Below are 15,429 nucleotides of genomic sequence, written 5' to 3'. Positions count from 1 at the left end.
GAACTCCTGATAGAATCTCAGAAGGAACTCTTGATGGAATCCCTGAAAGAGCTCCTGATGAAATCTCCAGAAGAACTCTGATGAAAGCTCTAAATGTAGAATACCTATAAAATCCTAATGTTTCTGGACAAATGTATGAATTTTAAAACTTAAAATAATATTTCTTTAGTGTTTGCTAAATAACTCAGTGTGTTCTTTAGTGTTTTTCCAAACCATTTCATTTTTTTTGTAAAGGTAGTGATGGGGGCCGATAAAATGACGTGCCTTTGAAGACAGTGTTTTCACTCTACAGAACATATCAACACCAATTCAATAGATGAAATATTGAGCGCTGTAATTTACATCTCGAACAACAGAAAAAGAAGTTTATACTCACCGGTTTAATGTCCTTTTCGTCCTTATCCAGGATGCTTTCTATGTAGTCCCGTAAATGAATGTAATCATCTTGGATCGAATTTTTAAACACCACATCGTAGTAGAGATTCTTCCGGAAGCATGGAGTTTTGAACTTCGCTATCGGCTCCTTAAGCCTCAGGTTTTTAAAGATATCATCGACCACTTTCTTGGAGGCCGTCGCGGTCAACGCAATCCACGGAATCGACGGATACTCGGACCGCAGATAGCCGAGCTTGAGATAATCTGGGCGGAAGTCGTGGCCCCACTCGCTGACGCAATGTGCTTCGTCGACTACAACGTAGGCCACCTTCTTGTGCTTGACTAGCATCTTCATGAGCTCCTTAAAAGTAGAGGTGTTGGCCTGTTCCGGCGTAATGTAGAGGAAGCGTATATCGGTGCGAATACTTTTCAAGTCATTCAGAACGCGATCGCGATCCTTGTTGCTCATTTTGGAATTGATCGAATCGGCTGGTATTTTGAGTTTGGCCAGCGTATCAAGCTGATCCTTGATCAGTGCCAGGAGCGGTGAAAAGACTATGGTCACCTTGTTGTCCTGCATTACGCCTGGAAGCTGGAAACAGAGAGATTTTCCGGACCCCGTTGGCATCGATACATATACGTCTCGAGTTCCTGAAAAAGAGAAAACGGAATGATTGTTTTTTTAAGTGCGGAGGTATGGTATTCAGTTGGAGCTGCCTGTCAGCTTTACTTGTCAAGGCTGAACACTCAGTCTGGTTTTTGCCAAGTTTCGCCTCTACCAGGACCAATACTCAGACGGACTGGGCTATGATGTCCCCTTGAATACTGTTTTTTTTTTTCATTATTATTGTGACGTGGTAGTTCTTCAAAAATACTCATATTCCCTTGCTTCTGAGCAGCAACTCCATTGGGTTTTATTGGAGATAGAAGTGTCATTACAATATTCTCTAGTCGAAATGATTTTGAATAATTTATTTTAGTGTCCTTTTCGTCGTTCATATGCCCTTAAAGAAATGATTAATTTTCCTTGTCTGTTCGACAGTTTCTCGAAACTAGCATGTGCACCCTAAAGATCAATCTCAGCGTCTTACTTTCCATTAAACTAACTAGGGCTTTAACATATAGGGTTTAAATGCTAGTAATGGACCCCTTAGTAGCTGAAATTCATTCTCGACGCTTTTCCGCAATGATTTCTCAGACGCATATACGTTTTGTGGAGTCTAACTGCAAGTTCAATGTCTTTACTTCATAGTACGCCTATGAAACATACAAAATCATTTGATTTTTCCAGCGAAATATGCATTTGGAAAACTGTTGTCCGTTGTTTTCATGTAATCTAGCTCGCTGCCGAGGACCCACCTGGAAATGCTAGTTATGGACCCTCTGTTTTGCCTGGAACTACTGACTATCAATGCAATCGAAGTTTCCTCGGTGGATTTTCATAGGAATAAGGTTGCTTTGAGTGTTAATTTTATGTTTTTCTGTATACGCAAAGGGTCCATAACCGGCAACAGTCTTCTACAAGATTCACTTTTCGGTGGCAAATGCAATGCTTCACAACTTCTACTTTCTACTTGTATGGCAATGTAAAACCCAAATTAAAATAAGATTGTCGCCACTTATTGTACTCAGTGAATTGGGTTCTAAAATTTTTAATGAAACCTTGTTTTTATTCAATAACACGAAAGCGCATCTTACTGCAACTACTTTAGCATTTTTTCCCGCTCAAATAACGGCTATATCATGTTTAAACTTTGATTTAAAAATTGGGTCCATAAATGAACCTTGACACTTAAGATCATGTTTGACGTTCGCTTAGTCGACAAAAACACCACAGGGGTTTTAGTTTTAACACTGGGGTTGTTCCTATCTGACGTTTCGGAAGGGACACTGAAAACAAAATACAGTTTAAGCCAAGGGATGTGACAAAATCTAAAAAACTGATGTTTGGGTTCAAACCAACGGAAAACATTAGAAAATTGAGTAAACATGTGTTATTGGCCTAAACTTAAGCGTTTGGCACTAAAATTGGGACATGGCTTTAGGACCCTATTTACTTGTCATTTTCCTCAGAGTTATATTCCTATTATTTCTATGATGTATATGATAACGATGTTTCTAGCTAACTAATAGTAAGAGTGGCCACAGAGTATTCTGGTTAGCAAAATACAAACTGATCATCGCCAATAGTATTAATGCAGGGTGGCCTCCAAATTTCGATTTTGAAATTCCCGCTTTTTTCGGGTTTCCCGGTATATTTTACATATTTCTCGAAAACTTATTCAAATAGACTCAAGTCAAAAAGGTATACAAACTTACTTTATCGATTCTACGTGTTTCGCAGACGAAATTCTACACATTTTGCTCTAAACCAACTCGATTTTTCACTTTTAGAACGTTTACTTTCCGGAATTAAAAAACGACGAAAGTAAGATTTTCAACTTTCGCCGCTCCGCTGTATGGAGAGACAAAGTGACTTAACCACGAATCAAAACAAAACACTACTTGAGTCGATTTTACACTGGTACAAAAACGTCGAAAGTAACTGAATAAATCGGCTTATCATTTTGTAATAATTTTTTTGTGGGAAATAACAGGAACTCCCTAGTTTTTGAATGCGAGCTTATTGTATGCAAAATTTAGCAATGTACACGGCGAAAAAATGTGAAAAAGGTGATTCATTTTAAAACAGTTTTAGAAGACAGGTTGTGATTCTTCTGAATTAATTTTCTCAAAACTGTATGGAAGTTACTTACGTCGATTTGAAAAAGTAATCGAGATTTTTCCCGGTTTTTAATCCATTCCTTCTAAAGGCTTTAAATGACTTTTTCTATATCGAAAATCGTTCCTATGAAAAGCACCGCAATATTTTTTTTGAATCGGTTTATTTTTTTAGTTGTTTTTCCATAGTAATTTGATTGTTTATCAATAAATTCACTATTGGAACAATAAGTTCACTATTAGATTAATCTAATCTACATATAATCTTATTCTGAAAACTATGGTATTCGTCTGAATCGATTTGTCCCGCGTTCGTCGAAAATCAATGGAGCTCTGGAGCAATCTGTCATGGGAAAAAGATGTTTAATTGTGCTAATAAAACATATCCTACTCATGACACGACAGGGGTTTAATTTGAATGCTATTTGAACCATATTTAGCAACAATATGCACTCTAAGCCAATCTTCTAATTTTCAATTTTAAATGATAAGATCTAGAGAACCTGACAACCGTTCGCGTTGAAAATTTAATGAACTGTTTTCATTCTCATAATGATAATACGATCACAATTTCAGCTCAGAGCTCTGCTTGGAAATCTAGACTCGTGCTCTTGAAATTTCGAGTTTTGGCTTTGGTTTATAATCATCTTAAGTGCATCTTAATGCTGAATTTTAGATGATTTGGCCGACAAAAGCCCAGGTGCCTAAGTGTTTCATCAAGATGCCCAAGTACACGCAGCAAACTGGACTATCGAAATTCATACAGGTTGCCTTATGAAAGGTGGAATGATTATTGCAATGCGAGCGCTTTATGTATCGTTCTAGCATCATTCCACATCAATGCGTCGATAGGCGCGTGGTATACGCACGGGCTTATCGATCGTAATGTTCTTGGTTCGATTCCAGGTTGCCGCTAAAACATTTTTTTGTTTTCAAATTTTGGTTTCATAAGGCAAATCCATGAATTTCAACCCGATTCTAATGGCAAATTTCTATAAAAAGTGCTTTTATATTTCGATAGTCCATTTTCCTGAGTGTAGTTCTTTACCGTAATTGAAATAATTTTAATTCTTAATCCTTTGAATTTCCCAATAAAACTAAAGAGTTCTTTAAAGCAAATAAGTTCAAAATATGAATGAAACAAGGCCACATATGTAGAAGCACTTACTTAGGGCTCACTCACAATTTGAAAAACAATTGAATTTTTGACATCCACTTACCCTCTCATAATGCTTTTTGTATGGATATTCTACATATTTTATATGAGCTGTAACAAATTAATCGTTATTAAATCGTAAATGAGCTTATTCAAAACTTTGTGACATATTATAAGCTTTTACAAACAAAGGCATGTTATCAAGATTAGTTGAGGTATTCAGCAATTACAGAAGAGAACCAATCTGCAATAAGTAATTAAACTTTGATTCAAAACGTCGAGTAAAAATAAGTTAGAGGAAAGTTCAAAAAATATTAGCCCGGATAGTGCAAGAACAAAAATTCAAAGAAATATCTCGAAAAATTGCTAAAAAAAGAGTGAAACATTTTTAGGAAATATGGTGTAGCGTAATAGAAAAAAAATCAATAATGTTTGAAGATATTTGTTCAAAATTGCGGGTGCCTCATAGCAATATCATTAAAAATAACTACTTTCCATAACTTATTTTGGATGTTGGTTTGTAGATTACAGCTTGAAGATGCTCGTTCAAAACGATTTTCCCGATGATCTTCTCAAATTCTCGGTTTTTCCCGTCATTTTCCCGGTGGATTCAAATTCCCGTCTTTTTCTCGCTTTTCCCGTTTTCCCGGTTCGGTGGCCACCCTGTAATGGTCATTATTACTATTGGCGATGATGACTTCGAAAATATTAATTATTTGAAATGGGCATCAAGGCTATCAACGACGCAGAATGTCCGTTGGATCACATCCAAGATATTAGTGCGTCTGTGCCATATAAATTATGACGCGGCTTTGAGCAAAAATGCCTAAATGTGATACCACCACTACAGCTTACGCCTTTGGTTTTCATCAAATGGGCTAAAGGATTATGCCCTTCCATCGTGGTAAGGTTGCATAACCAAGGGGAGGGAAAATATCCAATGTTGAAACATTGGAACAAATATCAAATAACATATATTTAGGTTAAGTTAGGTAAAGTAAATTGAAAACTGTTTTTTTCTCTCTCATAAGCAGGTGAGTAATGGGGCCCAGATAGCCGTAGCGGTAAACGCGCAGCTATTCAGCAAGACCAAGCTGAGGGTCGTGGGTTCGAATCCCACCGGTCGAGGATCTTTTCGGGTTGGAAATTTTCTCGACTTCCCAGGGCATAGAGTATCATCGTACCTGCCACACGATATTACGCATGCAAAAATGGTCATTGGCATGGTAAGCTCTCAGTTAATAACTGTGGAAGTGCTCATAAGAACACTAAGCTGAGAAGCAGGCTCTGTCCCAGTAGGGACGTAACGCCAGAAAGAAGAAGAAGAAGAAGAAGCAGGTGAAATCAACTCATCTGTAAAAATTCTGATCTGCTACGGAAAATGAAATGTAATGTTGTTAATCAAATGTTAATAGAAGCTTAATTTAGGATGACAGTGTTGTCTAACACAGATCACCTAGATAAGAAATGATTACATTTAATTTGGAATGATACTAATAAAGAATAAAAAACATAAATGAGTACGCCTTGTGCAGCACCTTGCCTAGCGTCATAGGTGGCTATGATGCGCTTAGTGGCTATATTGAAAAAATACAAAGCATGAGTCTAGCATGAGCCTAATAGATGTACTTCAAATAGTTAACCGGTAAAGTGGCAGGACGGACATTTATTCACAAAAATGCTTCGATCTTAGTCAATAGTCCTACATTTTGGTGGGGTCCACCCCGTTTGGCATAATGCCATTTGGCATAATGCCGTTTGGCATAATAGTCGTTTGGCATAACATTTGTTTGGCATAATAGTCGTTTGGCATAATGGTCGTTTGGCATAATTTGAAAAAGAAGATACTACAGTGGTACAGTAAAATCCGAAAACATAAGATGCGTCATAAAATATCATGTTCATTTTGTTTTCAAGTCAAATGGCAATATTTAGACGTTGGACACATATTTTTGTTAAAAATACGTTATATTATCCCAGGCATAATGACCCCCGGAAGTCATGTATGATACAATTCTAGAAGAGCTTCATTAGATATTGGTTTCCTTAGAAAATGAAGATTAGAAACATGTCCTATCAATAACTGACAACGAAATGTACGATCGCGAGCAATTTATCACCCCCTTTTGCTTAATGGAGGGAATTTGATCAAATTAAATGTTTTTCACAATTATGCCAAACGGCCATTATGCCAAATGGCGATTATGCCAAACGACCGTTATGCCAAATGGCATTATGCCAAACCGCTATTATGCCAAACGACTGTATGCCAAACGGCATTATGCCATATGGCATTATGCCAAACGGGGTAGACCCATTTTGGTGGGTGATCCATTCCTCCATACCCTTCTCCACTCTTGTTTGACTCGAAAAACATTGGCTTTTTAGTGTTTCTCTATAGCAATTTTACTAAGCATAATGAAAACAAAAATGACATGCAGATTTTTGTTCTCCAAAGTGGCCAACATGATGAACTCAGACCAACGTAGGCATTTTGGACCATTGGACCATAATGTCCTCGGAAGAGGACACCGGTGATTCTATAGGATTTATATAGGAGTGTTTAAGGGAAAATGGCTGTAACTCAGTCATATATGAATCAAATCGAATTCTGTAGCCAGCATTCGGCAGCAAACCCTTAGGCATATGTTTTTGATGGCGCTGGAAGTTGACGCATACCCCCACGATGATTAGTTTGAAATTTTTATGATTTTTTATTCAAAGTTATAGAAATTTTGATTACCACCGCGAAGAGGGTGTTTTCAAAGCAGTTTATATCCTTCACATAAATCACAATGATGAAAGAATTCCTTCCTGGCTTACAATGACTTGTCTGGCCCTTTCTGGAAATGATATGTGCAGCAGTGAATACGAAGTTTTTAGAAGAGTTTTTTTAGATGACTAAATATTGGCTATAAGTCAGTCCAAAAAGCATTCGACAGGTGCGTCGTAAGTCTACTTTTGGAAGAGCGCGATTTAATAGGGAGTATCACATCCGTTGGAGAATCTGTGATTTCAAATGAGTGGATATCCTGAAATGTTGAAGAGATTACCAAGAATCCGGTAGAAGCTTTTAGGGTTACTATACGAATTCCTGGAAATCAGTGGCACTTCTTGGAATCCTAAATCTTGGGATTTCTGTAGGAACACTTTTTGGATGCATATAGATATTCCAGGGTATTCTTCGATTCTAGTAAGAAATATTAGAATAAAAAGGAATTTTGGGCTTTCGATAGGAGTTAGTGGGAGTTAGGGATTCTAGTAGTTTATGGTGCATGTTCTATAGGTTTGGGTTGAGGATCACAATTGATGTTCAGAGATCTTGAAGAAAGCTCCAAGACTCCAGTATAAATTTTGAGATTGCAATGGGAATTCTAAGTGATCATTACTTCTGAGTTCTCAGATTTAAGTTGAAATTTCGGTGGTGGTTGGCTAGGACGCCGAAGATTTATAGAGTTTTATTGGATTTCAATAGGAATTGTGAATGACCTATGGGAACTCTGTAATTCCAATAAACCCTAAGATATATTGAAGACAATCTACGATTCCGGAAGAAATTATGGGGGACAGTGTTGAGTTCCGGTTGAAATCCACGATTTCAATGACAATTCCCCTGGGTAGAGTTTCCTGGGACTCTAATTAGAATTATGTGATTCTGGTGGGAATTCATAGACCCTGAAAGCAATTCTGAAATTTCTATGGGTGGGAATTCTGAGATTTGGCAAGGATCCTGGAGGGATTTCTGCATATCCCGTAGGAACTCTCAATATTCCTGTATGAATTCTAGGTTTTCGTTGATAGTTCTGGGTTTTTATTAAAGATTTATCCGATCCGAGATTTATTGGAAACTACAGAAATCGTGCAGTTTTATGGAGGGTGTTAGAAATTTTTGGTGCGAATTCTGGATTTCCATGGGTGATCAGAAATTCCAGCGCGAGTTCTGGGTACCCAGTTGGAATCCTTGGATTTTTGTAAGAATTCTGAGATTTTGATGGGAGTTCTGGGATTTCAGTAGAAAGTGAGAGTTTTGGTTTTATGGGGAGTATTCTAAGAATTGAGAGAGATTGCAGGAGTTCTAGATTCCGGTAAGAATTCAGATGTTTTTGTGGGAATTCTGGAACTCCGAAGATCATTCTGGAAAATTGGAGAGAATCTTGTTATTCCGGAGAATCCTGCAGTTCCAAAATAAATCTTAAAAGTTTGTAAGGAATGATGGAATTTGGAAAAAATCTTTCGATTGCTGAAGTATTGGTATTTCGACGGAAATTTTTAGATTTCGGTTGAGAATTCCTCGATTTCAATAGCATTTATTCAGGGTGCTCAATAATTTCATTTATTCAGGGTGGTATAATTTCTAAGGATTTTTTTTTTATTTTAGAAATACGAACATTCGAATTCCGGAAGCAAAAGCTAAGAATTTTGTTTGTTTCTCGAATTCCGATGGGAGTTTTGGAGTTTCAAAAGGCATTGGATTGAGATTTCGGTAGGATCTCCTTTGATTTCTATGCAAACCACTGGATTCCGAAAGTAATTCTAGTGTATCGTGGGAAACTTTAGTTTTATGGTATAGTTTGTGTATAAATTGCAAACTAGAATTTGGTAAGGTATTTTATGATTCTGATCAGAATCCTGGTAATTTGAAGGAAATCCCATCACACGGTGTGCTGGAACACACATATTATCGAACTTGCATGAACCTCCGATCTTTTTTCACTAAAAGTTAGCCTTTATAGTCAAGAAAAGCTTGCGGAATATTAAAAAATCTTTCATCGGCAAAAAATTGAAAAAAGTCGATTTTTGTATTTTTACCCTTCTCCCATATTCGAGTTCATAGGAGAATATTAGAGTTACACTAATTTTGATGCATTTCAATAGCTCAAAGACTTATTTGATATACCTTGATCACGAATCGATTACAAGACGTTTCAAATTTAGAATAATTTCTACCTACATTCACACAAGGTGACCAGCCCATGGTGGTATGCCGTTTATTAACGACATCGCATTTTTACATAAATTTATTAAGGTGAACATACTACAACTTATCAAGTTTCAATCAATGTTTCCTATTCTACAGAATAATTGAAATCATTGGAGTTCGTTATTGAACATGAAGCTTTTTTAACATAACAGACAATTGTATAATTACATGCAACCATTAAAATAAACCGCCATACAATTATATAGGGCAATGTACTGTTTAAATTTTGCATGGTGTGTTCACATCTAGCTGGTCTTGTTATTCACATTTGTTTTGATTGAAAGATGGAGGAAGATTCTACGTAAACCTGTATACGGTATGTCTACATCCAAAACAAGAACGCATTCAAATATTGTAAAATATCGTTACATATACAGGGTTTATACAGAAAATGTAAAATGTGAAAATAAAAAAAAAACTATGATAGTCTTATAATTCTTGTATGAGTAACAATATTATATAATACTTGTAAAGTTGTCATGCAGATTTAAATGGAAATCTTGCAGCCGCTGGTTGGGTGCTTTTGCTAAAATCTCACATCATTAACGTATCCCTAGTTACATTCATATACTTAAAACTAAATACATACCATCAAACGGGGTAACTTTGATAGTTTTTTTTAGAGAAAATCTAAATATTTTATTTTTTATTTGTAAAACAAGCACTGGTTTGTTAGTTATCGATTGCACATGAAAGATTGCATAACGGTTCGATCTTAATGAATGTATAGTTTTTCATATAATCGAAAGTCAGTTTTTGGTAATGGGGTAACATTGATAATGAGTAGATAAGCACATGAAAATCCAAAACAAACTATTGTTTGACATCATCACAGTTTGAATTGGTTTGGAGAATGTTAACCTTCCAGTCGTCGCGCGGTTTGCCACCGTCAGAACCACCACGCTGCTGTTGGGAACGAAGAGCGAGGTTTTTCCACCAGTGTTGTACAGAATACAACAGCGCGACGACTGAAGTGTTAAAAGAGAAACTGGATTAGATTTTATCAATTAAAGTACAGAATTTATTGAACAAGAAACATCTTTAAAACGGTTTTCATTCAAAACAAACATGATAAACACCATCATAAATTGATAATAATGGGTATAAAAGTATATCTCTGAATAGATATCTATCGATAATCATGTTTCGACATTGAATTCACCATAAATCAATCGTTTTTGGAACATGAATGAGTATAAATCGAATGAATCCCGTAAAGTACATGAGGCGTTGCATACCTCTAGGCTTTTAATGTTATATGGGAATTTGTGACTTTGATTACGAAAATGATTCCAAATTGTAAAACTGTTTTTCCCTATGAGGTTTGATACCGGATTCATGTTCTACTATAGCTAGGCCATCAAGCATACGTACCGAACTCATTATAGTTTCATGAAATAGTGATAGTAAAACAGATTTTTAGTGAGCGTTTTGAAAGTACCAAAATCTCATCATTTTTAAATATTCGAATATAAAGCCTCAAATACTCTCGATTGGCACGAAAACAGCTCAGAGGTGAAGTGTCACACTGATACCCCTTAGTTTCGTATTCGTTTTGCTTAACTGAATAACATAATTTTTGTTATTTTGTTTAGTACGTTGCGGATCCCGCACTATCAAAGTTAGCCGCATTTTCAAAGATACCTCGTTTTACGATACTAAAATGTATGTGTCCATGTTGGATATTGAAATTGTTGTTGCTATTTCGCAAAAATGTGCGAAGTCTTGAATAAAAGTGCTGAACTACGTTGGATCGATTTGTCATCGTCGCCACATCTATTATTCATCCTATGACAAATAATTGGAGTGATGACATAATGTCGATCCGAAGTAATCCAGCCCTTTTACTCAAAATCAGGCACTTCAAACCCCAAATATAATGTGCGCATTGCATTTGAGTAGATTAGTGACAGCACAAAACTTGTATCACGATGAGCTTGAGACCACATTAAGGCTATATAAGCCGTTTACTGTTAATCATGTTATAGTGAACCCTCTCTCAAGACTTTTGCGCGTATATGAAAGAGGTTTTCTATGAACCACTTGCACACTAAGTAAAACTCAAATTACTCTTGTGAATGTCGCAAATTCATTGAATTGGCAGTAACATACTAATCCCAGAGTGAAAACATTCAATGATGTACAAATTTACAGAATTTGAGGCATTTCCAGATCGTGACCGGCATTGGGTGCCCCCTTTTAGTATTGATCAATTTGGTACTATAATACATCATCAAAATGAAATGTAGGAATAAAAACACACTCACGCAAAACGCAACCTTGAGCAATGCTTGAATACGGTTGAATAATCTCGTAACAGTCTTTGAAGGTTTCTCTGAAGCCTGCAGAATGTTACATCAAAATTCACTGCAACCAAGTTGTGAAACCTTTGAAAATTTATAATGCAGTTATGATGCTCTCTTTCAAAGAAAAGCAAAATTTTTGTGACATGGGACCCTTTAAAATATGGTCTCTGCCTTCCGGTACGGTTGCGCGTTTCACATGCCACGTTATACCTAATTGGGATAATACCTAACTAAGTCATGCGTTGATAATTATTTTTAAAGTAATTTATCACTTTGACAAGGTACATTAAAATGGGTTGCGTTTCACAAAAGATCAAGTTCGCAGTGATAATATACCCCACAAAAAAGGAGGAGAAAACTAATGACTTTAGACCCCATTTTGATTGAAAACAGATATTTTAGAGACCTTCCATTGAAAACAGATATCCAGCTTTTTAAAACCGCTAATGGCTGCCGCAAGCAGGCTCGCTTTCTGGTAGGGATCGGGAGATTTGACGTTTGGCTTGGGTCATTTCCATTGAACGGACCCAAGCCAAATGTCATATCGTTTGATCCCTACCAGAAAGCGAGGCTTTTCGCGGCAGCCATTGGCGCTCGTAAAAAGCTGGATTATTGGAGACCTATTTCATAAAGAGACCCTCTACCAGCACTGATAACATAGAAATGTGAGACATTATTTTATGTCTAAGTTTATGAATGAAACTGACCCAGCCTATAGTTTCTTTATCAGGTCACGTAAATAGTGACTTTCGTGATCATTTTATTCATAAATGTGATTTTTTGTAGCTAATTGTGACTTTTCAGTGATCAGGTTGAAAATAGTGACCAAGCCACTAACAAGTGACTCACTACCAGCCCTGTAATGTTAATCCCTAATAAATGCAGAGGAAAACATCCTACTTACTCGTTATTATCGTTTGAATCGCTTCCTTCTGCAGTGAACTTTTGAAATCGTTGTGGCCAAAGTATTGCTTCAATTTCTCCTGCAGGATTCCCTCGGAACTGGCTCCGGTCTCCTCTTTCTTTACCTTTTTCTCAAAGATACTGGCCAACTTTTTCGGCGGTTCCGGTTCCTTTTCGATTTTTTTCGGTGCTTCCGGTTCGGGAGTATTAGGCAGGGAAGACTCATCCTCCTCTATATCGGAGAAGTATTCCTGTTTTGGCTTGGAATTTGTGTCTTGTTCCCAACTGTCATCCAAAGGATGGGGTTCTCGTTTGATGTTATCTGTTTCATCCTTTTCGGGCTTAATTTTCATGCAAATGCTGTCATCCGGGGAGTTATCTAGGAGTTTATCTGCTTCCCTATCATTTTGTGGTTCCTTCTTGACTTCCTTGGGATGCTCTCCCGCAGGGTCGTCATCATCCGGCAATTCGCCGGGCTCCGGACTACTACTGCTTAATTTATCATACAAATCGTCTTCGTTTTCGCTTTTAATCACAGATAAATCTCCCTCATCAGGAACTTTCTCGGAATTTTCCTCAGGATGCTCTTCGGGAAGATCCTGTTCCGATTCCGGCTTTTCTTCCTTAGACTCATCCTTCGTTGGCAAAGTTTCTTGCTCTTCATCTGTTTTGTTGTCAAGTTCCACCGCAGGAACTGAACTTTCCTCTTCGGTGCGTGCCGAAACCGATTCGTTGGGTTCCGGAGAAGGTTCTTTCGCTAATTCACCGGCACCGATACTGTTATCTTCTTCCGACATTTTCAAACTTCCTTCCACCCCCAATTTGCTGGAGCACCGATTTTCACCTTCCAAAAATGCCGGATCCAAACACAGGAGCGGCTTATTTCGGCCGCGTCAGTCGCTTTTCTAGCTCTGTTCGATGCTTACCAAATTACTCAAACATTTCTGAGCTCGGCCGGTCACCGGAATGGGTCAAGAAAATGAAATAAAACGCCACAAAAGTTAAAAATTTATCACACCGAAAACACTCGCGATCCGAAAATTTCTCGGAGCACCACGAAAGTTTTTCACGCACTTTTCTTGATGTCAAAATTGCCCCCAAACAAAAGATGGCGGCGTGGATTTCCCATCGGGTTTGTTGTAGTGCGTTTGAATTCAGTACGGGCAGATTAGTATCCACTGAACCAATAAATCAAGACTAACAATTCAAAAGGCCTCATCTCCAAAAAGTAAACAATGAGAAAAATGCATTCTTGTTTTGTCAAACAATAAATCAAATTTAAATTATGAATTTAAGCATTTTATGTTATTTTATCGTCCAGAAAGTCGATGGATAAACTGATTTATAGCTATGAATATTCATTACTATCATTTTAGCAAAAATTCCTGCTAAAAAAACGAGTCAAAGGAAATGAGGCTTTTATTTCACCAAAAGCTGTGCAGCCCTTTTCATTTGTGCCCATAGACGCCGGCCGACGCTGATGAGGCCTGTGAGTTGACGCCTTTGTTTACTCTAAAATGTGTTGAGGCCTTCTAGTTGTGGCTTGTTTTTTCATCATCTTCAGATGTGGCCTTTTGGAAATCATTCAAAATTCATGATAAAATACGATAATTGAAGTGTAGAAGAGTGTTACGTGGTAAAGCAAGGTACATGGGATCTCTGCAGCAAGAGGAGATTCTTGCGGTCGATTAAATATGTGATTTATCCAATCATCGTCATCGATAAACATAATGGATGTGCTAAGCGAGAGTGTCGTCGAGCAATTATATGGAAATATTTGTTCAATTGAAGTAATATTTCAATTGAACGTTATGTTTTATGCAATTGTAACGAAATCGTGTTGTTATCAATAAGTCGTGAAGTACAGACATGCTGACACAGGTATTATTAGGTAGTATGATACAAAATACATCACTCCACGGGAACCCGACGGAAAATTTGATTATGTTCGCCGTTGAGACTATCGCTGTGTAAAATAATACATGGAGCGGAGCAGCTGAAGTATAACTTGTATCTGCTTAGTAAATTTGAAACATTTTTTCGTAATTTTAGTTTCAATTTTGATGTTTGTTTAATAGGCCTCAACTCGGTTTCAAGTAAATATAGAAATGGGGCCTTTTTGGAAAAAGGCCGCATTTGCGATTAATATCCTAATTATCGGGAAATGAGATGGGGCCTTTTAGAAAAATGATATTTTTTCAACTTTCATGCATATTTTTGCATGACTATTGTATGTTACAGTAAGAATAGGCTCTTATACACTTAAATCAGCAGAAACCCGATTTGTTTACATTTTGGACTTGAGGCCTTTTCAATTGTTGGTCTTGAAATATCATATGTCGAATTCGTTTTTGAACCCAGGTTGGAACTGGCGCAATCCGTTCTGAATCACAGTTTCAACCCCAACCCGATTCAGGTTCGACCGAACTACAATTTGCTTGACGTTTGTTTGTTTATGTGTTGATCACCGACCCAGTTCCTAAAAACGAAAACGACAATAGAAAGTATTAAAAACTTCACATACCCTTACAATAATTGAAATCCGATTCATGTTATGTGTATCCATTGGTTTTCATTTTAAGAACACATAATAAACATTATGATATTTCATACCATTCATTTACCAACACTATGGATTGTATATGAACAAAAGTCATGTATGTAATCCGATGAATGCTATGTGATTTGCCGATGTGAAAATTCATTCTTATTTTCATTCGTACTTTCGTGATGGCGGCGTTTAGATCTCAAGATATATATTGTGGTATGGATTAAAGCAAGTTTTAAGTTAAAACGGCGACATATATTGAAATTTTGGAATGATTAGCAAATATATGAAAGAAGGGTAAGTTAAATATTTATTATTTAAATGTAAATAAAAGTAAATGAATTTCAGACTTCAATTTACAGGAGACATCACTTTGATTGGAAGCTAAAAATGACGAAACAAGGATAGAAGGAATAGAAAACTAAAACGCACAAAAGTG

General features: G+C 36.9%; 1 protein-coding gene across 1 annotated transcript in view; it reads right to left on the bottom strand.

The window, feature by feature from the left end:
* LOC5566729 overlaps positions 1 to 13,556 on the bottom strand; it is a 67,168-nt gene extending 53,612 nt beyond the window's left edge. Inside the window, exons 1-2 of the mRNA XM_021850188.1 lie at positions 12,444 to 13,556; positions 377 to 1,026 (exon numbers count right to left, since the gene is read on the bottom strand). Coding sequence (XP_021705880.1) covers positions 377 to 1,026; positions 12,444 to 13,239 — 1,446 coding nt within the window. The 5' untranslated portion in view covers positions 13,240 to 13,556. The remainder of the gene's footprint in view (positions 1 to 376; positions 1,027 to 12,443) is intronic.
* Between the last annotated feature and the right edge of the window lie 1,873 nt (positions 13,557 to 15,429).

Source organism: Aedes aegypti, chromosome 3, assembly GCF_002204515.2.
Source record: "Aedes aegypti strain LVP_AGWG chromosome 3, AaegL5.0 Primary Assembly, whole genome shotgun sequence".
NCBI classification, from domain to species: domain Eukaryota; kingdom Metazoa; phylum Arthropoda; class Insecta; order Diptera; family Culicidae; genus Aedes; species Aedes aegypti.
Note: the sequence above shows the minus strand (reverse complement) of the source record. Positions and strands in the feature narration are given on the sequence as shown.